Source organism: Aulonocara stuartgranti (genome assembly GCF_965226115.1).
Source record: "Aulonocara stuartgranti genome assembly, chromosome: 22".
Taxonomy (NCBI): Eukaryota; Metazoa; Chordata; class Actinopteri; order Cichliformes; family Cichlidae; genus Aulonocara; species Aulonocara stuartgranti.
The window spans coordinates 37,008,730-37,033,697 of record NC_138957.1 but is presented as its reverse complement, the minus strand read 5'-3'; the positions used below and the strand labels follow the sequence as shown (position 1 = coordinate 37,033,697).

Below are 24,968 nucleotides of genomic sequence, written 5' to 3'. Positions count from 1 at the left end.
AACCCATGCAGCAGTATATGAATGACTAACCTCGTATTGTGGATGGATTATCTCAGTTGTTCTCCTGGCTGAAGTTTGGTCCTTTTACAGCATCCTGCCATGCGATTACATTTGTTCCTGACCACCGAGAACACTCACGTTAACTTTTATCCAGTGGAAAAAAAGTTAGCTTGTTTATATTATGCTAACATAGCTGTGTCGCTAGCATCATTATATACCAGCTAGCCCAACTTCAGTAACCCTACAAACGTCACTGCTGTTTAGTTTTCTGTCTTCATTTATGTTGGAAGTGATAACAGAGCTGTACGTTTGAATTTGTTTCCAAAACCCCGCAGTCAGGACATGCTATATTGTATTTAGATAGAAGCTAGCGAGCTAACTCCATGCTAACTTCTAACTCCGTTAAATGTCATAAATTCCGTTTTCATGGATGCCTGGATGTTAAACTCAATTGTTACACCTGGTAGAGCAGAACGCTGATCATTTTATTAAAGATGAAAGACTTTAGACAGTTTTTAACTCTCAGTGATCCTGCCGGGATCGTTTGATTTATGGACCTGCAGCGGAGTTTGAGCCCAGACACGACTGGTGACGTCAGACTGAACGACCAGATTGTGATTCTCAGAGTTAAGAGGAAGTTCTGGATGTTGTGCACGATTAATGGACCGTAAAATGTTTCGTTTCTCTTTCATCTTCTTGATTTATTTATTTTTAATGTTTGAAACATTCAGAGTGATTCACTGTTAAGTTATTTCAAACAAGCGTCCTCTCGTCTCCACGCCGACCTGCTGAGCGTGGGCGAGCGCAGTTTCTGAAGGCCGTCCAGGTTCAGACGCCGTACACGGGCCTCCATCAGTACTGATGGAATATTGATTATTTATTTAGTCCTTTTAACTGGAGATATGAAATGAGTTCCAAACTTGCACCAGTGCAGACGAAGAAAAGCTCGTTCCTCCTCGTTGTCGTCTCGAAACTTTGGAGGAAACTGTATTTCCGGGCTGCTCCTGGTTTCCTCTATGAGCGTCTTCTTCCTGCTCCTCTTCCTTACTTTGGATTTCTTGCTTGTTTCGTTCGTCGCCTCTGTTTCAGCCTGTGATGTCCTGGCTGTCAGACAGACTCTTCGCCCTGCTAATGAGCCGTTCCCTCTGCTGTCATTATGACTTCACCTCCTCTCAGACTTAAATGGCTTCTTTCCTCATTTCTTCCTCCAACTTTCCCCTGAGGGAGCGACCTGCTCTGTTTCCACTAAACTTAAACTAAGTTAAACATCAGGAGCATCGAATCCGTCAATCAAACAACAGGATATGAAACATGTGCAGCAGCGGGAAAACCTCAGCGTCCGCCTGTTTCCTCGCGTTAGGACTAAAGTGTGACAGCAGCAGCTCCCTCTGAGGAGGTCCGCTCGCCACAGCGCTAAACTCTGTCTCCGCCCACTTTAACCACAGACTGCTTCATCAGCATGAAGAGCCTCAGCTTCTGAGCAGCTGATCAACAGTTTTTAACTTTATTTGTCATAATTAATAACCTTCAGTTACTGTGGTTTGGACTCATTAAGGTCAGACTGCTCTAAGTACAGTTTCATATGTATGATGTCACTGAATGGGTGTGGCATACGGGCATCTCCACCCCCACCTGCTGCTTGTAGGTGAAAGCCAGTCAGAAAAGGGTGACATTAGAATATGTGGAGCAGGTCAGGCGGTTCACTGTGTTCAGCATCTTCAGGTCAGATAAAACTCATTTCTCCACATTGTCACGATTTCTCTTTGATGAGTGCTTGTTGGAAGTTTGCTCCGACAGGAAACAGGCCTGAGCTTTACACTGCTGCTCGCAGAGCCCAGCTTTGCACAGCAGGTCACAGAAATGAAGACGTGCACGAGCAGCGGCGACGCCGTCATTCACGAGTACGACAAACCGTCAGCAACGCCGGCTGCATCGTGCACGACGGCATGACTGCGATGAGCAGGGTCAGGGGGTTGCAGGGGAAGCTTGAGTGGATTTAACCCCAGCAACACACGGTGAGTGATGCTTTAATGGGAATCGGGGCTCTGTGAACGGCCTGTTGTGTGAATGTTGCACATGTCTGGATCCCTGCAGCCAAGAGATTCTAACTCACGAGGTGTTCACGCATCACATCCTGTTTGGCAGCACATCTGGACAAAGAGCTGCAGTTTTTAGACTGAGCTGTGGTGGGACAGCAGCACTCAGAGCTCCACAGTCTCTGCAGGACTTTCCACTTTTCTTACTTTCATGTGTATAAAATTCACCAATTACGTTCTAACAAATATGGATCAGGTGGACAGAAACTCTGGACTCTATAACAGCGAACTCGATGCTCAGGCTGAGCTTTGACACAAACCAGAGTAGTTTGGGTCATTAGTGGGTCAGAAAGTGCCAGAAACCTCCATGGAAACCAAATAAATCAGTGACCTGCACCGGCTGTTTCCTCAGACTCGATCTGTCACAGTTATTGACGGGACAATCAAGACGTGGGCGTCAGCTTCAATCGCTCTTTTCCCACTTTTACAAGCTCCAGCTCTGGTTGCTGGCTTGGCTCGGCCCGCCGCACATGTGGTACAATTAGCCTTCGCTTCATCGCGCATGTGTTCCTGGTTTCTGTGGTATTTCAGTCATTTCTGAGCTCCCACGGGAACCGCAAAAGCACCGCCGACCAGCCGCGGGGGCAAACCGAAGACTTCTGAGGTCTGCAGTTAAAGGTGGCAGTAAAGACGGTGAGCTCTGTGAAGCACACGAGGGAGCACACAACACTGCATGCATGTGTACGAGCATTACAGATGCTTTAGCTACACAGAACAATCAAATATTAATACTCAGGTAAATGAACCGTTTTAGTTTGTTTGCAATTTAGAATTAGGATCATTCATTTGTAATAATTGTAATTATACAATAATGAGTTTGGTATTATGTTTCAAACTCTCAAATTTACATCATCTCAGTGTGAAGCTGCATCAGCTGACTGATCTTCTTCTTCTGTAGCTTAAAATCAAGTTTGACTCGTTCCTGTTTGAGGATGTATGAAGGTAAATATCTGCGTGGTTTCATTAGAAACCTGGAAGTATTGTCCCCAGCATCAAATCTTATTTTGAAGGAATCACTGGGAAGTTGCTGACCTCTGCTAAACTTGTGTCGGTAGAACTGTGAGGTTTTCAGACTCTTTATGATCTGAGCAGGATTTAAAATTCAGACGAGGTCGCAGCCTGAGCGCACCACGCTGTGAGACTGCACTGCTGCTCTCTTCATGCACAAAGTGCAAATATTGCTGCAAAATCCTCAAACAAAAGCACGCCAGAAAGTCACGGAGCACCATGGTAATACAAAACAGGGCTCGTGGTGAGAGGGTGGAGGTCAGTGGGAGGTCATCGGGTCATGAAGCTGGTGATAAATTTGGACCATAAAGCCCTGAGTGTGCCTTCAGGTGTCGTCTCACACCACACGTCTAAACTAAAGGCAGCTTCAAAACTGAGTCACTCCCCAAAGACACTCACATCGCTAAGGTCTGCAGTTAGGGGCGTGGGCAGGTGGCTGCAGGTGTGCAGTCCGGCTCAGGTTGGACGTGACCTACCAACAAGGCTTGCAAACATCATCCAAACACATTCTTGCAGCAATAAAACAGCACGAGGGACTAAAAATGTCTCCCAGTCCCAGGAGTCCTTCCTCCATCTTTACTTACAGTCTATGCTTTGAATCAGCACACTGTAACTTTGTCCAAACCTGCAGTCACACATGAATGAAAACTCTGTCACGCACCTATTTTACATCCTCTCTGAGCAACACGAGCGCCCGCAGCCACACGCCTGTGTGGAGTCAGCTGGGTCCTTCAGCGCCCGCTAACCAGCAGAGCGTCCTGCAGCGGGGGACGCAGACCCCTCTGAAACACATGAGCCCCTGAAAACATCTAAAAATCAGATGTTTTCCATCTCCAGCCCTCCGCCCAGCGGGGACCTGTAAAGCCCACAGAATTACATCAGAGGGAAACAGAGGAGGAAGAGAGGAGAGAGGGAGGAAAAATTCTTCAAGTATGAGAAAATTTTACTGCACTCCTCCTCCCCTCCCCTCCTCTCTCGCTCCGTCCATCACCCTCCTCGTCCTCCTCCTGCCGGTCAGTCAGCGAGAGAGCCGGACTGAGACGAGACTTCAGCACTGCTGAGGGAAACTCCTCACCTCTCTGAGCAGGTAGGATGCTGCTGCAGGACCAAACTCTGCTGAGAGCGAGGTTCATAAACATTTAATATGAATGTAACGCAGAGCAGATTTCATTTGAAAATTCATCATTTAAACAGCAGAACTGTGCAGCCATGATTGCTGCTTTTCTTCATTCGAGGACGAGGGTGAAACGAGCAGCTGCTGTTTTACATTCAGTGCCGACGATGTTTCAAAAGGTTTTAGCTTCATGTTTCATTTATTTTAAATTGCTTAGATATTTATCTCTTTATTTTTTATGAGCTTTGCAAGAACACGAGTTTCATATTTTGGTCATTTTTATGACTTTTACAAATAAACTGAAAAGATTTCTTTTTATTTGTTGGTTGAAAAAAGATTTAATTGTTGGACTTTTGAACTTTTGTCTGTTTTCTGTCAGTTTAACGACCAAATTAATTTGATCTCATCAGCTGTAGCTTCACAGGGGAGGATTTGTGGGTTTTGGTGATAATAATTGGCAGCAAATGGAATAGATTCATGTTTTTCAGACATTCATTCATGTAAAAAATAAATCATAATTTCTTTTACATGATCCAACGATGTGAAAAGTGCCGACTGCTGCAGAGCTGTGACGGAAATCATAAAGCAAATATCCAAATCAGGATTTTACAGAGAACCAGGCAGTAATGATGCAGAAATACAGACAAAGTAAAATGTTTTCAGTTTTATGTATAAAGCCAAAGATCAGAGAGACTCGTGCATGTAATAACGCATCCTGCAGCAGAATCGATGCAGGCTTATGTTTGGACGTCGTCTCTGTGACACTGAAGTCTCCGTCCTCTGTGATGGACTGAATCAAATAACTGCTTTGATTAAAAAAAAAAATCTGCTATTTCACTCATCAGCAAGTCAATCAGCAACCTGCAGGACTAAAAACTTACAGCAGTTCATGACTGCCAATAACTGCAGTTCCTCTAATGTCCACTAGAGGCCACATGTTAGAACATCTGACTTCACAGCAGAATCAAACATTTACAGGTTTACAAGCTGCTAAACAGCTACTTTCCCCCCTTCATGGTAACTGTGTACTGCTGCTAGCTTCATCTCTGAACTGCTTCTTTTTAATGCACTTATCTGACCAATAGCATGGCAGCTGTGAGGGTACACACACAGTCCTTCCTAACATTTCATCACTTTGTCACTTTGCAAACATTAGCAGGAATCTCTGCACCCACTTTATGGAAGCAGCTTGCTAACTGGGCTAGCTAGTATTAGCATTTACCTTAGCGCGCCGCCCTGTTGTCCATATATGCTAACCGGGTTGCAAAAACACTGAGCCCTCAAAACACAGAATCCAGAAACCAGTGGCTGATGTCACAGTAACAACTTCCATTTTTTATGTACAGTCTGTGTTGTTGCACCCACAGCTGCCAGATTTCCTCACTGGACTCTTGCTGCTGTGATCCTCTGTGGTCTCGGGGAAGCTTTTGGCCAAAGCATGTAAATGTGCTTCCTGATGTTCCTGATCTTTCATCATTCTGTTAGCACAAATGTTAAAGTTTCACAAAGTCAAACCCGTTTCCTGTTTCTGAGACCTGAGATCGCTCATGTATGTCTGAAGGTTGTGACTGTGTTACTCGATATTAACTAGGTAATAGTAGTTTCTGGAGTTGCACCCCTGCTTGCTGGTTTGAAGCCAGAAGAACATTTATAGGGTTTATAAGATCTCCTCCTCCTGGTCATTACAGTGCTATCAAATGATTAACCTGAGTGTGGGCGTGGAGCGACAGGTTTGTCACATAGTCTGGAAGCAGTGAGGGAACAGCCTCCAGCAGCACTGAGAGTAAAGGTGAAGAGCACATGAGAAGCCTTCATGGTGTATTTTGAGAATTTGTATTGCCCTCCTGAGGTTCTCCCGTAGCAGCTGGAACAGCTGTCACAGGCAGCTATTTACAAGGTAATCGTTCTCACTTAGACCCACTGAGCAGAAACTGGCCGAGGTCCAGACTGAGATCTAAATCAAACCGCACATGCAGAAGCCTCTGTGTGTCGGTCGAGTTAGCAGCAGAGAAACATGTGGACAGACGGAGAGGAAAGGTTCAGGGTTCAGGGTTCAGGGTTCAGATCCAGAGCTGAGCTGAAGCAGAGACATGATGGACGAGTCCTGAGGACACCTGCATCAAAAGTTAAATTATTCTCATAGGAGGCTTTAAAACAGCCAAAGACAAATAACAGATAGAAGTCAGGCTGGTGCAAGCTGAAGCTGAAGAGGGATCAGGATCCACTCATCACAGCTTCACTGCAAACATGCTTGTTTCACTCCAGTGGACTGAGAGGACACACGGGTGGTTACTGAGGCCGACAGACCATTCACAGAGCTACTTGCTGCTAATAAATATGCTAACAATGTAAAGTAAAAGTCATGTAACCAGGAGGAGTTTGCAGTGTTTCCTCCTGCACATGAACAGGATTTAAGGTGTAAGTATCTAAAGAAGTCTTACAAACATTCACAGAGCTTCAATTTTGCCTCTTTTTTAAGTAAAGAAACTCTAAACTGGGATCTGTTTCCTCAGATGCTCCACACATAATCGGCTGTTTGGGGCCAAATTGCACTTGAAGTAATATTCGGCGTTGCCAGGCCCCGGCCTGATCCGCATGTCAGAAAATCGGCTGCAGGATAACAAGCTACTCTTTCAGACCAAGTTACTTTTTCCATTGGGTTTTTATTGGCCGCCATGCTCCGCTGACGGGCCCATAAACAGCTAATGGCCCCCTATTCCGGCTAATTGTGGCCAAAGTGGAGTCTGCTGCGCTAACATGAAATTTAAGGTGAGCTTAAATGTGTAATTCTGTGTCTCTTCCAGTGGGAAAACCCATGGAGAGCAAAGGCGAGAGGAAAAAATCCATCACCTCTGTGACTGAAGCGAAGTGAGAGCAGGTCCAGATCTGCAGACTCTTTCCAACTGAGTCCTGGAAGCAACCGGCTCCGCTGTTACCGGCAAACGTCCGTCAGCATCGATTTCCCGAGCGGTCCGGCATCTTTCTCCTCAAACACCCAGGGAAGTCTTCTCCTGGTGCCACCCTGGCGATGCTTCCTTTCATCCCCTGCCTCCTCCTCTTCCTCCTCCTGGCCGGCCCAGCCCTCCTGACCCCGTCAACCTCCAAAGAGCTACAGTTAAGGGGTCAACGGACACCAAGGGACACCAAGCAGGACTCCTTCAAGGTGATTAAGGGTTTAGCTGAGATAAATGGGCCGACTCACGGCAGTTCAGTGGTCATCTGGGTTAAACGAGGGTCAGTGTGGTTAAAAGGTTCAGGGAATTCTTCTTTATCTGCTTTTATTTGATGGCCCCTGTAACATCTGACTCCGCAATCACAGGAGTTTTAAGTTTTCATATCTGTCTGCAGATGATTCCTTATTGCAGGAAGAAGCCAGTGAAGGCCAGTAATGAACATACAGGCATCTCATTGTTAGGACGTTTGAATCCAGAAATCTGCTCAGGAGATGATGCAAAAGCCAACTGCACAGTCAGAGTTCAGTTCCAAGCCGTCTGCAGTCCAAGCAAAGAATAAATTGCAGAGACCTATCATCAACAAACTCTCGATGTGTTTTAACTGATGACTGACGTCTTTGCTGCCCTGCGCTCCAGCACATTTTAATGTTGGAAAAAGCAGAAAGTTAAAGCCATAAACCTCCTGCGCCTTCTGTAATATATCTACCCCGGCATCGCCGGACTAATGTGCAAATGTGAATTTGTCTGGAACCTTTTTGTTGAGCTCCAGTTTCCAGCGGGCACAGAGCAAACTCAACTAGATAGACGAACAGCCAATCAGAGGAGCTGCGATGAAGGATAATGCTAATGGACTCTTTCAGAAATGACACTTTGTGCTCCAGAGCAGCAGCGATTATTTCACCCCGAGCTCAGTAACATGAAAAAAGGTGGCTGCAAGAAATCCACAGTCCAAAAACCTGACAAAGTCCAAACACAGTCAGGAAGACGACTCAAAGGTTTAGACTCAAACACACTGATAGGAAGATGGACAATACGACACAGGAGGACTCAACCAGGACAACAGGAACGTAGAAACATGAGAAGCCATATGTGGAACAAACCAGCAGAACACAGCATTGAGAACATGAAAACTTAACATGAAACAAAGTGCAATGATTGGTGTTTTCTGCTGTTGCAGGTGGTCATCTCAGAGGGCTGTGCCACTCAGGGTGATGCATCTGATGGGAGTACAGGAGGTAAAGAGTCTGACCTGAAACAAGAACATCCAGAAACTGTAGTTTTTCACAGCAGTGGGGGGTGTTGTAGCTCAGCTCCTACTGCAGAATATAATCACAACCAAATGTCCTCGTTTGCAGGTAAAGAAATTGACCTGGCGCCTGGTTCTCCTCTGGTTCTGACCCATAAGATCAAACTGGTTCCCTCAGATTCGGCGTCTGGGTCTGGATCTTGTGGATGCGACGCCGACTTTGCTCCGCTGCGGGAGCGGCTGGAGAGGCTGGAGAGGGAGGTGTCAGCCCTCCGGGAGACGTGTGGAGGGGCTGAAGGAAACTGCTGCAGCTCAAACGAAAGCAAAGGTAAAACTGGATATTTCTATTAGATCGACCACGTTTCTTACCTTCAATATTTATCTGTAGAGCAGAAAGACGCGACTATCAGCGTTAAAGAGGGCACACTTTTATGTCAACAGCACTCTTACAGAGCGCTAACAAGCCTCCGTTACAGATCCCTGTTAGCATGAACTTGGCAACAGTGGGAAGGAAAAACTCACTTTTAACAGGAAAACGCCATCAGAACCAGGCTGAGGCAGGGACGATCATTTGTTCTCCAGATCATCCATCAGTGTGTGAATGTTGGACACAAAGCATAGAAACACGGCTTTAACCCTTTAAGTCCTACCATAGAACCAAGTCTGCCAGAGCTTATATTATATTTTTACATGCTGTGGAGCCATTTTTGGGAGCATTTCAAGTTGCTATACATCAATACAACCATTATAGCCCAGATTTTAATGATATGTCTGCATTAAGTGCATAGTAATTACACAAATTGCAAAAACTTGCAATAAACTACAAAAAAATTGAAAATCGTTTTTGTTTTTTTAACATATATTTCTAGTGAGAGAAATTTAAGAGGCTTATCCCTCAAAACTGTAAATACAAAAAAGTTTCACAAAATAGTTTCCCACCACAGGAAATTTATTTTGAGTGTCTTCATAGTTTTATTTTTGAAATACAGCAATTTTTATACACTGCAGGAAAAACGAAAATAAATATTATAGTGCAAATTTGCAAAAAAACAGCATGTGCATCAAAATAAACTATTTCCAGCTGTGCAATATGAGTCCTAAGCATCCCAGAAACGACACAGAAAGTCATAAAGTCAAACATAACTTTTAAAAACACCAGTATCCGATTATTAAGTGATGACGTGACGAATCCTGCTCCCGGGTCTAAAGTAGTCTGCGTTTAATATGGCTTTTGTGTTGTTAACATGTTTAATGTTTTGTATTTTCTTCTATTTGATCTCAAAAAGCTCCTAAAACAGTCAGTGATCACTGTTGACCTCCCTCGGCTTTTATTACCGCTAATCATTTATTTAAGCTCAGTCTTTAAAACCTTACGATGTAACTACAGCCCAGCCCATGCAGCAGTATATGAATGACTAACCTCGTATTGTGGATGGATTATCTCAGTTGTTCTCCTGGCTGAAGTTTGGTCCTTTTACAGCATCCTGCCATGCGATTACATTTGTTCCTGACCACCGAGAACACTCACGTTAACTTTTATCGAGTGGAAAAAAAGTTAGCTTGTTTATATTATGCTAACATAGCTGTGTCGCTAGCGGTCACGTAGCACATCATTATATACCAGCTAGCCCAACTTCAGTAACCCTACAAACGTCACTGCTGTTTAGTTTTCTGTCTTCATTTATGTTGGAAGTGATAACAGAGCTGTACGTTTTAATTTGTTTCCAAAACCCCGCAGTCAGGACATGCTATATTGTATTTAGATAGAAGCTAAATTCCGTTTTCATGGATGCCTGAATGTTAAACTCAATTGTTACACCTGGTAGAGCAGAACGCTGATCATTTTATTAAAGATGAAAGACTTTAGACAGTTTTTCAACTCTCAGTAATGCCACAGTGATCGTTTGATATATGGACCTGCAGCGGAGTTTAGACCCAGACACGGCTAGTGACATCAGACTGAACAACCGGATAGGCTCATGAGGCCCTGATGGTAAAAAAAACTACATTTCCGCGAAAATGACGCCACTTCCGGTTTCGGGCAGGTCATGGCGGACATGCGATAGTTCGCGCTGACATCTGTTCCAAGGTAGGAAGTGTTATGAACAGCTGATCGGATCGGCAAAGCGTGTTTCTGGAATATTATGTTTTTGTTGCTGCAAGTGCTTTTTATGCAGTTTTTGCAAAACTATATGTGGAAGGAAACTGTGACCGAGGACAAGCTGATGGCATAAGATGCAAGTACAACTCCTCCGGTTTCATATGCAAAAAAATTATTGCGCTAGCTTACGTGGTTGCAGTGCTACCGGGATTTAAAAATAGTTATGCAAAACAGAGCGTGCCGCTCCGACCGGCTTTAAAGGGTTAATGGGTGAATGTTGTATAAAGAGCTTGGCGTGAGTGGAAAAAGTCACCTGATCGAGCCCTACGATAAGCTTTCACAGCTTTATGAACTCTCACTCAGCACTTTTCCCTTCTTAGATCCCTGAAGCCAGTGAGGAGCCGATCTGATGCTTCATGGATGTTTATAATTTTAGCATCTTCATTTTAAATATTCTTAAAGTTCATCACATGCCGAAGCTTTAATGACCGGCTGCATTTCTGTCATTGTCATATAGAAAAGCCACATTTTCATGTCACGTCTAAACATTAAACGAAACGTGAAAAGTTTTTCATTCACGTGCAAAAAAATAAAAATTCAAACTGAATTTGAGACAGTGATCAAAATCATTCGTCATGCATGAACGAATTCTTTATACCAGGCTGGAAAAAATGATGTTTTTTCATACCAGAGGACTCAAAAGACTTAAAACAGCTGGAGGAGCAGGACCTGCATACAAACCTTTAACAGACACAAAGTCGAGGTCGTGTTTGTTCCACCTCAGTGCCAAAAATCCAAAAGTAATAAATGAAATAAAAATCAAATGTTTTCAAACTTTATCAGAAAGACGTGCAGCAGATCGTGAGTCATGTTTTCAAGGCCTCGAAGCTTCGAGAAGAAATAAGTTCGGGAGCTTTAGGAAAGCCGAGGTTTTCCATCACATGGCTCCAAAGTCACCCACAGTTGATTTCATCAGTGTGGAGCTGATGATGTCCTGTAGCAGCTCCACAGTATGAACCCCAACCAGCCAAAGATCCACTCTAAAAGCACCTGAAGCATGTTGGTGAGGTTAGCAAACAGAAACTCCAGACCAAATGGAGCAATCAGCTCACGCATGGATGAAAAAGTAAATATAAACCGAACTCTGGCACAACCAGCAATAATCCTATTTATGAAAATAAACACTGGGGATGTTTGGGAGGATTCTGTGGCTGCTGATCAAAGAGACGCAAACAGAAAAAGATCGCAAGGAGAGGAGGAAACACGAGAGAACAGCGATTAATACGAGTCTGCATCAGCAGGTGCTAACCTCCCCGCCGCGCAGCACGGCGGCGCTCGGCATACAGAGCAGCAGTCGGTCTTACAGCGGCTGATCTTTAGCTCGTAATTACAGTGAAAATGACCCAAGATGTTGTTGGTCTGCAGCACAGTGTGTGTTCATAGCAACATATGTTTAACAAACACTGGACTCTATTGGATTTGTTAAAGAAACGGTCCCTGTGTGCGCTCCAGGTTTTTTTTACTGCCGAATTCTTGTTTTGTGAGGGCATCGCTTTGCAGCAAAGTCTGTGACAGCAGCGTCCAAACATCGACAACACCAAACGTGTACCCGATGCCAAAAATGACACGCCGGAGGAACGGGCCACGAGGAGATGGAGGTGCCGCTCTCTGTTTCCCAGGACGTCCCTTTTCAATCTTTGCTCCACGATGACACTCGGATTCATAAACCTTCCTTTTCACTCGCATTTAAAACACAACCAGAGTGTCAACAGCAGCGCAGGATCCATCGACTGCATTACTGTGTGAATCTGCCTCGCACCGTGACCTCGAGCAATAACAGACCAATGAGAGGCCACAGACATGTCTCTGCTGACGATTAGCTCTCTGAGCATGTGGTTTCTATTCTGTAGGTTTTTGTCTTTGTTTGTTTTTTAAGTTGATTTCTTGAAAAGGTTTCTCATCATTTCACATAGAAGTATACAAACATTTATCTGCGTGCAGGTTTTCTGCAGTTTGGTAACGAAACACAGGAAGTGTCCTCTGTGAAGGTTCTCAGTCATCCAGCTCATCGTGGTCTAAGAAGCTCGGAAAGAAAAGCATCTGGACTATTCTCTACTTAATCACATTAGCCAGGTGTGAATCGGTCGTAGGTCACGATCAGCCACGCTTCAGGTCAGCTCATTGTGAAACCCAGCCCCACCCTATCATGTGATGTCCTGAGGTCAGGTGGCCCAGGATGTGAGTGGGCGTTTAAATCTAAATCTTTCTCTTCATGTGTGGAAAGCTGACCTGACAGCTGAGCAGTCTCTGACAGGGTTACAGGGACCCACAGTGGGAGGCGTTATCTACACCTGGAGGAAACGTTAACACTGTGAATGAATGAAATATGAAACATCTAATACAGAGCAAAGCGAAATGAAAATGAAAGTTTTTTGACTTTATTTAACATTACTGGGCAGCTACCTGCTGTTTCCTACACCCTCCTTCATGCTCTCTCAGACGTGCATCAGACCTGTTGAATATTTCACCACCATCTGTTATTATGTGTTCTAATAGCTTTATGTTAATCTAATAAAAAAGTAAAGTAGACTAAAGCTGTATTCTACTAATAGAATATGTGTTTTTCTTTGAGTGTGTGATTGGATTAATTTCAGAGATGATCACATTACAAACTGGCAGAGATTAACCTGTGAGCTGTGTGTGTGTACTTGTATTACCTGAAACATGGGGACCCATAGATTGTGAGGATATGGGGGTCTGATTTGTGTTAGGGGGAATAAAGTAAGACTGTAATTTACTCCAAAATCATTACCCAAAACTGGATAAAAAGTTAATGTCCTGTTTTTAGTTTAGCTTCAGAAAAGTGAATGTTTTGTCTTCTGAAGTGATGGAAACGGGAGAGGACTGTTTGTGCGTCTCTGTCTTCAGCTCTGTGCCCAGTGTGATCTCAGCCCCCACCTCCGCCCAGTCCACCCTCTGCACCGCAACAACACACACACACACACACACACACACACACACACACACACACACACACACACACACACACACACACAGGGGATAATCAGTCACAACAAGGCTGTGTTACACTCTATTTAGAGAGGATTAGACGTCCACCCCCCTTCACTCTACCCCCAAAACTGAGGCAGTGCAACAAAGGGTAACTATCTGGTTCTAACTCATTCAAGACGCTTCATTCATCCTCCAACAAACCACATTTATGACTGAAGTGATGCTGATGGCCGTCTTATGTTTTGGATATCTAAGAATGCATTTGACCTAGTCATTACTATGATGCAGGATATCTGCATACCGTCAATTAATGCTTCAATCTTAAATATGATCAACCTATCTCTAATAATCAGCTATGTACCACAGGCCTTCAAGCTGGCTGTAGTTAAACCTTTACTCAAAAAGCATCTCTAGACCCAGCAGTCTTAGCTAATTATAGGCCAATCTCCAACCTTCCTTTCATATCAAACATCCTTGAAAGAGTAGTTGTCAAACAGCTAACAGATCATCTGCAGAGGCTTATTTGAAGAGTTTCAGTCAGGTTTCAGAGCTCATCACAGCACAGAAACAGCTTTAGTGAAGGTTACAAATGATCTTCTTATGGCCTCTGACAGTGGACTCATCTCTGTGCTTGTCCTGCTAGACCTCAGTGCAGCGTTCGATACTGTCGACCATAATATCCTATTAGAGCGATTAGAACATGCTGTAGGTATTACAGGTACTGCGCTGCAGTGGTTTGTATCATATCTATCTAATAGACTCCAGTTTGTGCATGTAAATGGAGAGTCCTCTTCACACACTGAGGTTAATTATGGAGTTCCACAGGGTTCAGTGCTAGGACCAATTCTGTTTACATTATACATGCTTCCCTTAGGCAGCATCATTAGAAGACATAGCATACATTTACACTGCTATGCAGATGACACCCAGCTCTATCTGTCCATGAAGCCAGATAACACACACTCGGGTTTCCAAAAAAGAAGTCAGGATTTCTTTTAGGATCTCTGAACTGATGTCACAGATACTGTAGCTTGGTTCAAAATGGTTTAAACTGAATTTAGTTTGTTGCCGTGGTGATCAGGAACCTGTTCTTGACCTCTTCCTGTCCATCAGGTGCAGGATGCTCCATCAAACCAGAGACCAAGGAGTGCCCCAGTGAGTGCAGTGATCAGGGTCACTGCAAGGATGGCAAGTGTGTCTGCTTTCCTGGATTCAGCGGGCCGGACTGCAGCCAGTCCAACTGTCCCGGGGACTGCAGCAACAACGGGAAGTGCGTGAATGTTCAATGCGTGTGCGATCCTGGTTTCACCGGTCCTGACTGCTCCCTGAAAGCCTGCCCTGATAACTGCAACAATCACGGCAGGTGCGAGAAAGGCAAATGTGTGTGCAACAGTGGTTTCACAGGTCCCAGCTGCTCCGATGAATCCTGTCCCGGAAACTGCAAAAAAAGAGGGGTCTGTGTTAACGGACAGTGCGTGTGCAATCCTGGTTTCACCGGTCATGACTGCTCCCTGAGATCCTGCCCCGATAACTGCAACAATCAAGGCAGGTGTGTGAACGGCAAGTGTGTGTGCAACAGTGGCTTCACAGGTCCCAGCTGCCTCAACAAATCCTGCCCCAGCAACTGCAACAGGAGGGGGCGCTGCATTAACGGGCAGTGTGTGTGTAATCCTGGATTCACTGGGCCAGACTGTTTAAAGAGGACATGCCCAGACAACTGCAATGACCGTGGGAGGTGTGTTAACGGTAAATGTGTCTGCAACAGTGGCTTCACCGGTGCGGATTGCTCTGAGGCAGTCTGTCCTGAAAACTGCAACAACAGGGGGCGCTGTGTGAATGGACAGTGTGTTTGTGATGATGGATTCACTGGCGAGGATTGCTCTGAAAGAACATGCCCAAATGACTGCAACGACCGTGGCAGGTGTGTTAATGGTAAATGCATATGTGACAGCGGATTCACAGGTGACGACTGCTCTGAAAACACCTGCCCCAACAACTGCAACAACAGGGGGCGCTGTGTTAACGGACAATGTGTCTGTGATGATGGATTCACTGGCGAGGATTGCTCTGAAAGAACCTGTCTAAACAGCTGCAACAACAGGGGGCGCTGTGTGAATGGACAGTGTGTTTGTGATGATGGATTCACTGGTGCAGACTGCAGTGCTAAAGGCTGCCCCAACAACTGCAACAACAGGGGGCGCTGTGTGAATGGACAGTGTGTCTGTGATGATGGATTCACTGGTGCAGACTGCAGTGCTAAAGGCTGCCCCAACAACTGCAACAACAGGGGGCACTGTGTTAACGGACAATGTGTCTGTGATGATGGATTCACTGGCGAGGATTGCTCTGAAAGAACCTGTCTAAACAGCTGCAACAACAGGGGGCGCTGTGTGAATGGACAGTGTGTCTGTGATGATGGATTCACTGGTGCAGACTGCAGTGCTAAAAGCTGCCCCAACAACTGCAACAACAGGGGGCGCTGCTTCAGGGGGAGCTGCGCGTGTCGTCGGGGGTTCACAGGACCAGACTGCAGCCAGTGTCAGGAGGGGATGACTGGGCCCAACTGTGATGTCGGTGAGTCAAATCTTCCATTTATCTTCTCCATATCTATCTATCTATCTATCTATCTATCGAGATATCGAGATATCGAGATATGTGTGCACGAACAGCACAAAGGAGCAAAGTTGCTCCCAGTGTAAATGCTATAATTCACTGTTTTAAGAAAGACAGCTTGTTTATTTCCCCACCAAGCCTCTTTAAATTTGACTTGGTAGGCTTGGCTTTAACCACAAATAGTCAAGAGTTGGTTACATTTATGGTGGGGGCATGGACGGAACCAGAAGCTGAACAGTAAGGTGGAAAATGAAGCCAGAGCACCAAAACTGCACTTCCTGTAATGTCCGGTTGAGTCAATCCTGACCGATTACTTTGCCCAACAATACAGCAGGGAAAATGTCAACAGTCTGGTAGACAAACATCTTGATGCATGCTCAATCAAACAGGTAAGTAAACCCCCAAGGTTTGATTCTGTTCATCTGGATGTAGAGCTTTCAGTGGGAGAAACGTTTCGTCACTCATCCAGGTGACTGAAGAAGTCACCTGGATGAGTGACGAAACATTTCTCCCACATCTACGTCCAGATGAACAGAATCAAACCTTGGGGATCTGGTAAACAAACATAGTTTTTGTTCCTGTAGATAATAATCTCTTAACATCAACTACACCCAGGGTGAATTTCTTAAAAGTTGGAGTGTATAGTGGTGTGGGTTAAAGTTAGGGACATGGTTACATTGGTGTATGTCTTTCCTTTATTTTGTGTAAAATGCATGTTTGTGTCTCATTCTTATCTGAAGAACATTTGTTCACCATGACAGGATCACATTTAATTGCAGTGGGAATATCTGTTTGCAACAAATGTGCACAAACCACACATTTCTTCTAAAACTGTCATTCTGGGGTTGTTTAATTTGATACAGTTTTGCAGCATCAGCCGAGCTGCGTACTTCTTTCAGCCATGTTTTCTTGTTGTTGTTGTTGTTGTTGTTGCCATTGTTGTTACCAGGGTGTGGTAGGCTATTAGCACGCCTGTTTGGAGGCTGTTCACGCTGCAGTGATCTGAGTGACGGAGCAGTTTCATTACCAGAGCGGTAGAGTCCAGACCACATAAAAACTCCCTCAGACAGCTGCACAGGACAGCCGCATGTGTGTGAGAGTTTTAAGTGTTTTCCCAAATGCAACTGACCACTTACTGGAGTGGAGGGAGGGATGTCCCACAGCCTGACAGCCCACTGAGTAAACTCAGAGTGGGCAGCAGAAAGTGTGAAGTATGTTTCCATCCACCTGCTGCAGAGACCCCAGTAATGACATAATCAGGAGAAACTGTTGGCATATTTAAATGATGCAAAAACGTTTGATTGGAAACAGATTTTTTGTGAACACTGATTTTCCTTCCTAGACATAGCTACAGATGCAAATACATAACACCGAGCCAACATCCAAATATTATGATTTCCTTTAGCCAACGTTGCCTTTTCACATTATTTTAGACAGTTGTCATTTATTTCTTTAAAACATGCAAGTTTTTGCTGTTATTATATTATTTGGGGGGAAAACTGCTCTAGTCACTCCTATACTGAAAAAACCTTCTTTAGATCCTAACACCTTTAACAACCTCCGTCCGATTTCCAATCTACCCTTCATCTCTAAGATACTCGAAAAAGTGGTTGCAGCTCAACTTCATTTACACCTGGTTAATAATAACATCTACGAGAGATTTCAATCTGGTTTTCGCTCATGTCACAGTACCGAAACTGCTCTACTTAAAGTCACTAACGATCTTCTAATCGGAGCTGACTCTGGTCTTCTCACCATTCTCGTCCTTTTAGATCTGAGCTCAGCCTTTGACACCATTTCTCACTCTGTCCTTCTAAGCAGACTTTCCTCTCTCTGCATCTCTGACACACCCCTCGCCTGGTTTCAATCATATCTCCTCGACCGCTCCCAGTTTATTCAACTAAGATCACTCCGCTCTCGTCTATTCCCCATCAGCTCTGGTGTACCTCAAGGCTCAGTTTTAGGCCCTCTTCTCTTTATAATATACATCCTCCCTCTAGGTACCATCTTCCGCAAATTTGATCTTCAGTTTCACTGTTTTGCTGATGACACCCAGTTATATCTCTCCTGCAGACCTGATTCCTCCCTCCCACCTTCTTCCCTTACAGAATGTCTATCCGAGTTAAAATCCTGGTTTAGCTCTAATTTTCTAAAGCTCAATGAGGATAAAACTGAGATCCTCCTTATTGGCACCAAATCCAACCTTTTGAAGGCAAACCATTTCTCACTCACCATCGATAATTCCACAGTTTTCCCATCTCTTCAGGTTAAGAGCCTTGGTGTCATCCTAGACAGTTCACTTTCCTATAAATCTCACATCAATAACCTCACCCGTTCTGCCTACTTCCATCTAAGTAACATTAACAGATTGCTTCCTTCTCTTTCCACCCAGTCTACGTCCATTCTTGTACATAGTCTTGTTACCTCCCGTATTGACTATTGCAATTCTCTTCTGCATGGTCTCCCCCAAAAATCCCTCCATAAGCTTCAACTGGTTCAGAACTCTGCTGCTCGCATTATCACCAGAACCCCTCCTACCAGCACATCACCTGTTCTTCAGGAACTTCACTGGCTCACAGTGAAATTCCAGATAATATTCAAACAACTTCTGCTCACCTTCAAGGCCATTCATAACCTCGCTCCTCCTTACCTTTCTGACCTGTTAACCACCACTTGTTCTGCCCGTTCACTTCGTTCTTCTTCTTCTATCCAGCTTGCTGTACCTTCCTTCCGCCTCACCACCATGGGAAGCAGAGCTTTCAGCTGCTCTGCTCCCAGGCTGTGGAACTCTCTGCCCCCTGAAATAAGAAATATTGGTTCTCCCCCAGTTTAAATCCCACCTCAAAACTCATCTGTTCAAATCTGCATATTCACTGTGAATCCACTGTTTGTTCATTTTATCTTGTGCTTTTGTTTTATTGTTCTTATTCTGCCATTGTTTTACTAAGTGTTTTATCCTATTGTAAAGTGTCCTTGGGTGACTTGAAAGGCGCTCATAAATAAAATTTATTATTATTATTATTATTATTATTATTATTATTAACTGGATATTTCCCTCCAGTTTATGACCACGCGCTGGTCAGAGATGATGGTTGGTTTCCCAGTGCATCATGGGAATCCCCGGCAGCCTACGTCTATTGCAGCATAACTAAGGGAGGATTCAGGGTCACCTGGTCCAGCCCTAACTATATGCTTTAGCAAAAAGGAAAGTTTGAAGCCTGATCTTGAAAGTAGAGATAGTGTCTGTCTCCTGAATCCAAACTGGAAGCTGGTTCCACAGAAGAGGGGCCTGAAAACTGAAGGCTCTGCCTCCCATTCTACTTTTAAATACTCTAGGAACAACAAGTAGGCCTGCAGAGCGAGAGCGAAGCGCTCTAATAGGGTGATATGGTACTACAAGGTCATTAAGATAAGATGGGGCCTGATTATTTAAGACCTTGTATGTGAGGAGCAGGATTTTGAATTCTGGATTTAACAGGAAGCCAAAACAGGAGAAATCTGCTCTCTCTTTCTAGTCCCTGTCAGGACTCTTGCTGCAGCATTTTGGATCAGCTGAAGGCTTTTCAGGGACTTTTAGGACTTCCTGATGTAATGTAAACAGAATTGGTCCTAGCACTGAACCCTGTGGAACTCCATAATTAACCTCAGCGTGTGAAGAGGACTCTCCATTTACATGCACAAACTGGAGTCTATTAGATAGATATGATACAAACCACTGCAGCACACTGTAAAAAAAATATTGTAATATAAAAGTATTTACTGTGTATTTTACAGTTTTGTACTGTTCTTCTAGAATATCATTAAATTTAAATAAATAGACTGATTTTACATTTCTAATGTAAATTAACGAGTTTGCAGTTCGCCTTGTAATCAGAAGGTTGCCGGTTCGAGCCCCGGCTCGGACAGTTTCGGTCGTTGTGTCCTTGGGCAAGACGCTTCACCTACTGGTGGTGGTCAGAGGGGAATTGTAAAGCGCTTTGAGGGTCTCAAAAGCGCTATATGAATGCAATCCATTATTATTTAAACCAACTGTATTATGATTCATATTGCCGCATTCATTGACCTTTTTATAGGTAATTTCATTGTTTCATCACATTAAAATGTTCCTAATTTAATGTTTAAAAGCACTTGAAAAAGGCAGAATCCCGTGTAAAATTAGGGCAACAAACTTTATTGTCATTGCTGAAAATAACCGTATTTTCATGAGGAAGTTCTTTTCTGTTATTTTATGGTATTATTTTGGCGCCCCAGCTGCCACAGTACCTGTAACACCTACAGCGTGCTCTAATCGCTGCACTGACATATTACCAGCTGTAAAAACAAAGTGCAGGTTCTTGACAGCGACTTGCTGCTTCCTCCAAATATCATATGTTCATTATTCTCCACTGTTGTTAAGCAGTCATAGCAGTGGGACATGCTAAGTACTGAAGAGACAGTCACAGCTTCATCATGTTGATGCCATTACTGGCCCAGTGTGAGACAAAGTGCTCTCAGAGAAAACAACTGAAATGTCTGCCTGAACATAGAATAGAACAGAATAGAATAGAATAGAATAGAATAGAATAATCCTTTAATTGTCCCACAAGGGGAAATTTGGTTGTAACAGCAGCCAGAAAGACACATGTACAAACAAACAGGACAGAAACATTTTTCTTACATATTTACATCGAGGACAGTGGTTCCTATAACCAGAGAACTGTACAGTTATTAAATTAAATAAAAGTAACTACAGATAAGAGGCAAACCTAAAAAGGCACGTCTAGGTTTCTTTAAAGTGTTTGATTGAAAACACTCAGACGTGCACATTTTGTTCTGATAAATGTTTCTTTTAGTTTTTGTGTCTTTAAATGTATGTTTGTGTTGATGTGCCTTCCACATGACGGCCGTTGGCTATAACTTTAATCAGTTTTTGACACACAAACCCAACAAACATCAAAACGTTGTGGCAGCTGAAATCGATAAAGCTTAAAGGAACCATCACGCAAAACAGAACAGTGAGAGTTGACGTAAAGCAGCGAATAAACCACCAAGGCCACAGTCTGATAGACGCAGACACAAAGCAGATGGGATCAAACGGAGAAATATTTATCAGTCTGATGACGTTTATGTGCAAAAGAAACTGTTTGATGGAATAATGTTGCAGAATGGGGAAGCTTTTATTGTGAAGGCGCTCAGCCAAATAATGCTTCTTTACATGTGTAACACGCACGCTGAACTTGAGTAGCTGCCTTCCACGAGCAGCGGATCTTCCAGTTTGACTGTTGGAGGCTGATGGAGGCTGATGGAGGCGGCCTCCGTGAGCCGGAGGTGTTGGTCTGTTTACTGCGCCTGTGTTTGTGCCGTGCTGCTGCGGTGTGAGCGATTTAAACCATCCCAGAGGAAGTTTGAAATAAAGTCACGACGTTCCCTCTGGGAGGAAATAAAGTTAATCCAGACGCAGCAGTGGCAGGAGAGGCGGGGTCATTGCCGAGTCCGTCGGGCTGTTCTCATGAGCTGACTAAAGAACACTGATGGGAGAAGAGCAGCAGAAGGTGGATGAGATAAGCTTCTTTGTATTTTTACTTTCTTTTCATTAAAGAACAAAGAAGAACAAACACCTGAAGCAAATGAAAATTCAGCTGCTGTATTTGAAACAGAGCCAACACAGCTGTGGTGCAGAGGTTACATACATGTGATGATTACTTCTATACAGTGCTGTAACAGTACAGTAAAAATAGTGTGCACCTTTAAAGGTAAGCTGATGTTTTCCAGTGTTCCAGTGGACACACAGCACTGCTGTGGGTTGCATCAAGCACACAGGAATATTAATGTAAGTTACATTAGAGTGCATAAGCAAATAAAGAGCTTTTCTGATGTATTATCGCCTCAGTAAACTTACAGTGAATGTGTTGGCCAGCAGCTTCTTTCACTTCCACATCACTGAGTCCTGTTTGTGGTCACCAGAAGATTCCTCGATCGGTCTCAGCCAGCTCCCGCTGCTTTTCAATTTTCCCCTCAAAGACTGAAATCTGCCTCTTCTTCCTCATCTGAGCTCATGCTGTGGCTCGGAAATCACAGACCTGGATATGAGCCTTAATGAGAAAACCACCCCTCATCACTGGAGCAGTGTCATTTTCAACCTGCACATCAGATCGAATGGTTTGTCCTGTTGTTGTGGTGCCAGGGAGCAGATGGTTTAAGGTTTCATTAAGGCTGATGCCAAACTCTGATAAATGCATCACTTTGGTTTGGGTAAGATGGAGGAGAAAAAGCCTCCTGCTGCAGGACAAACACTTTGCTTGTTCCACTGCATCAATCACAGGAGAGAGAAAACGAGGAGGAAGAAGACCTGCAGGGTTATTCAGCAGTGTCGACTGCACGGAGCATGGACAGGAACGTTTGTGATGAGGTGACTAAACTGTGGCGCCGATGATGTTCGTCTGTGTGTGATCCATCTGCAAGTCACTGAATACAGCCATTATTATTATTATTATTATTATCATGTTTGTTGTCACCTGATGAGTGGAAGAGCTTGAAACGTCACTCCTGGATTATACTGCCCCAAATATATTCCTTCTCTCACCCCAACCAATCACAGCAGATGGCCCCGCCCCTCCCTGAGCCTGGTTCTGCTGGAGGTTTCTTCCTGTTCAAAGGGAGTTTTTCCTTCCCACTGTCGCCAAAGTGCTGCTCATAGGGGGTCATATGCTTGTTGTTCTCTGTATCTAATAGCGTAGGGTCCACTGTACAATATAAAGCGCCTTGAGGCGACTGCTGTTGTGATTTGTTGCTGTATAAATAAACTTATTGCATATTTGCTCAGTAAACGTGCACTTGTCTTAAACAGTTGATAGCATGATCTGTCGATTGGCAGTCTGCTGTGCTCCACTTTCAGTGGTGGTCATGTAAAGGTGGAGAGGGCTGAGTGTGGTAGGCTGGCCCGCTCCAGCCACTGGGACAGGGTGGAGCTGCTGTAGGGCCTCCTTCCCAGATGCCATGGTGTTGGTGGATGAAGCCAGGTCATCTACCAGGTGAAGAGGTCGTGTTTGTTGTTGTGCTGCTAGCTGCTTCGCCTCTGTCCTATAACATGAGGTCAGCATAGCGCGGCGTCCGCTAAAGCAGGAATGTTGCTGAACAGGAGTTTTTGCCACACAAACACGTGGAGACAAACGCACACGGTGGTGTTAGCCTGAGTCTCATTGTGCAGCTAAGTCTGTGTTTCTCTCTTTCAGTCATGTCTGGTGTTTCCCGGCTGAGCACTCAGGACATCACAGACACGTCAGTCGCTTTGGTTTGGACTCCGCCTCCTGTCCAGTATGAGACCTACTACATCACCTTCAGCAGCCAGGTACGCGGCAGGTTAAGCTTTAAAGTCTTTGAGTTTCACTTCTCTACCTCCTCAGTGGTTCTTTGGCAGACGTGCACAGACTCCAGCATCAGATCACCTGAACTGAATTTATCAGTTTAACTGAAAGCAGCAAAAAAGGGGAAAAATCAGAAGTTTCATTCTTAAAGAAACGTGTGTTGTTCCCGGAGAGGGGCCCACTTTCTCCTGTGAGACGTTTGACGTGTCGTGTTGATCTGAAACTCTGCCATGTTAGACAGAAGCATCCACCATTAACTGCATATACAACACATACAGTAATATACGTGTTGTGCTATGACTCAGACCAAAGTGTTTCCAGTATGGAAAAGCAGAAAGGCCCCATTTAAAACTGAATATTTTTAATAAAATGAATAAAATGTGAAGCCAGCTGCTGTTTTTCTCTCACACTGTGGAACCACACGGAGACAGTCCAGTAAAAACCTGTTCGGCTCACGCACATATTTCCATAATTCACATAACAGATCCACAGTCCTCACTGTCCCCTTATCCAGGACCTTCACCAGGTCATGTAGAGAGGGTGGAGCAGTGTGGAGGACACACGTTTCTTTACAAGATCCTCAGTGAAGTTTCCAAAGAGGTCTGCAGGTAGAAATATCAAACTGCGGTGCGTCGTTGTGAGCAGCGTTCACAGCCTGAAGCACAAAACTGCTGAGCTCAAAATGAACTTCAAACATTTGACACACACCATAAAAATCCTGCTTTATGTGACCGCAGTCATAACAGCAATCACAGTCTGCAAACCTTAGAGGATATCCAAAGTGTAAGTGATGGGGGTGTGTTGGTCTTTTATTTTGAAGGACACGAACAGTCTGTCACTTCCATGACAAACGCCTGTAAGAATGATCTGTGAGGTTGGGCTGCAGTGCCAGAGGAGATCTCTGGGCTCCATAAACACTAAATTACTGCAGATTTTATGGCGTTAAACTTCAGTGACTCCGTCGGCTGAGCGCAGGTTTGAGACCAAAGCGCCGCTTTCATGTTTCCGTGACTGGAAGTGAAACTCAGCGTCTCCAGATGGCGGCGAAAGTCACAATTTTGAAATTTCAAAGTCAATTAAACAAAGAAATGTAACCTACAATAGTTTTTTCTTCGGGGGGTCATTTTAGCTACCACTCAGAGGTTTGGGAGGTGGAGGTTCACACATCCGCTCAGTTGCTGGTTCACTTTCCAGGTGGAGACAGAGCTCTGCTTTGGGGTCATGTCAGTAGGTGGATGTGGAGGAAAGCTACCCACTGCAGTGACCCCTCGTGACAGGGGAGCTGAATGTGCCTGGAGATTTAGATGGAGCTGCTGTTTATGTCTTTTTCCAGCTAATATTTAATAAACATCAGTAACCGTGGTTACTAGAGTGGGTTTGATTTGGAAAGTGATGGGGACATAAATTTGTTGGAGTGTCAGGATCCTGCCGGGTTTGGACCGATCAGCGCTGTGTGGACTCTGGTGGTCCCACGTCCACCT

The 24,968-nt window shown here is 44.4% G+C and overlaps 1 protein-coding gene across 3 annotated transcripts in view; it reads left to right on the top strand.

Moving 5' to 3' along the window:
* LOC309699501 (tenascin-like) overlaps positions 1-24,968 on the top strand; it is a 61,433-nt gene that overhangs the window by 3,508 nt on the left and 32,957 nt on the right. The window contains exons 1-6 of one of the 3 annotated variants that reach the window (XM_082522540.1): positions 3,895-4,191; positions 7,023-7,381; positions 8,350-8,407; positions 8,528-8,746; positions 14,645-16,105; positions 23,356-23,471. In XM_082522540.1, coding sequence (XP_082378666.1) covers positions 7,247-7,381; positions 8,350-8,407; positions 8,528-8,746; positions 14,645-16,105; positions 23,356-23,471 — 1,989 coding nt within the window. In that variant the 5' untranslated portion in view covers positions 3,895-4,191; positions 7,023-7,246. Of the gene's footprint in view, positions 1-3,894; positions 4,192-7,022; positions 7,382-8,349; positions 8,408-8,527; positions 8,747-14,644; positions 16,106-23,355; positions 23,472-24,968 lie in introns of those variants that run through there. The other 2 variants (XM_082522542.1, XM_082522541.1) reach the window with 2 other exon arrangements.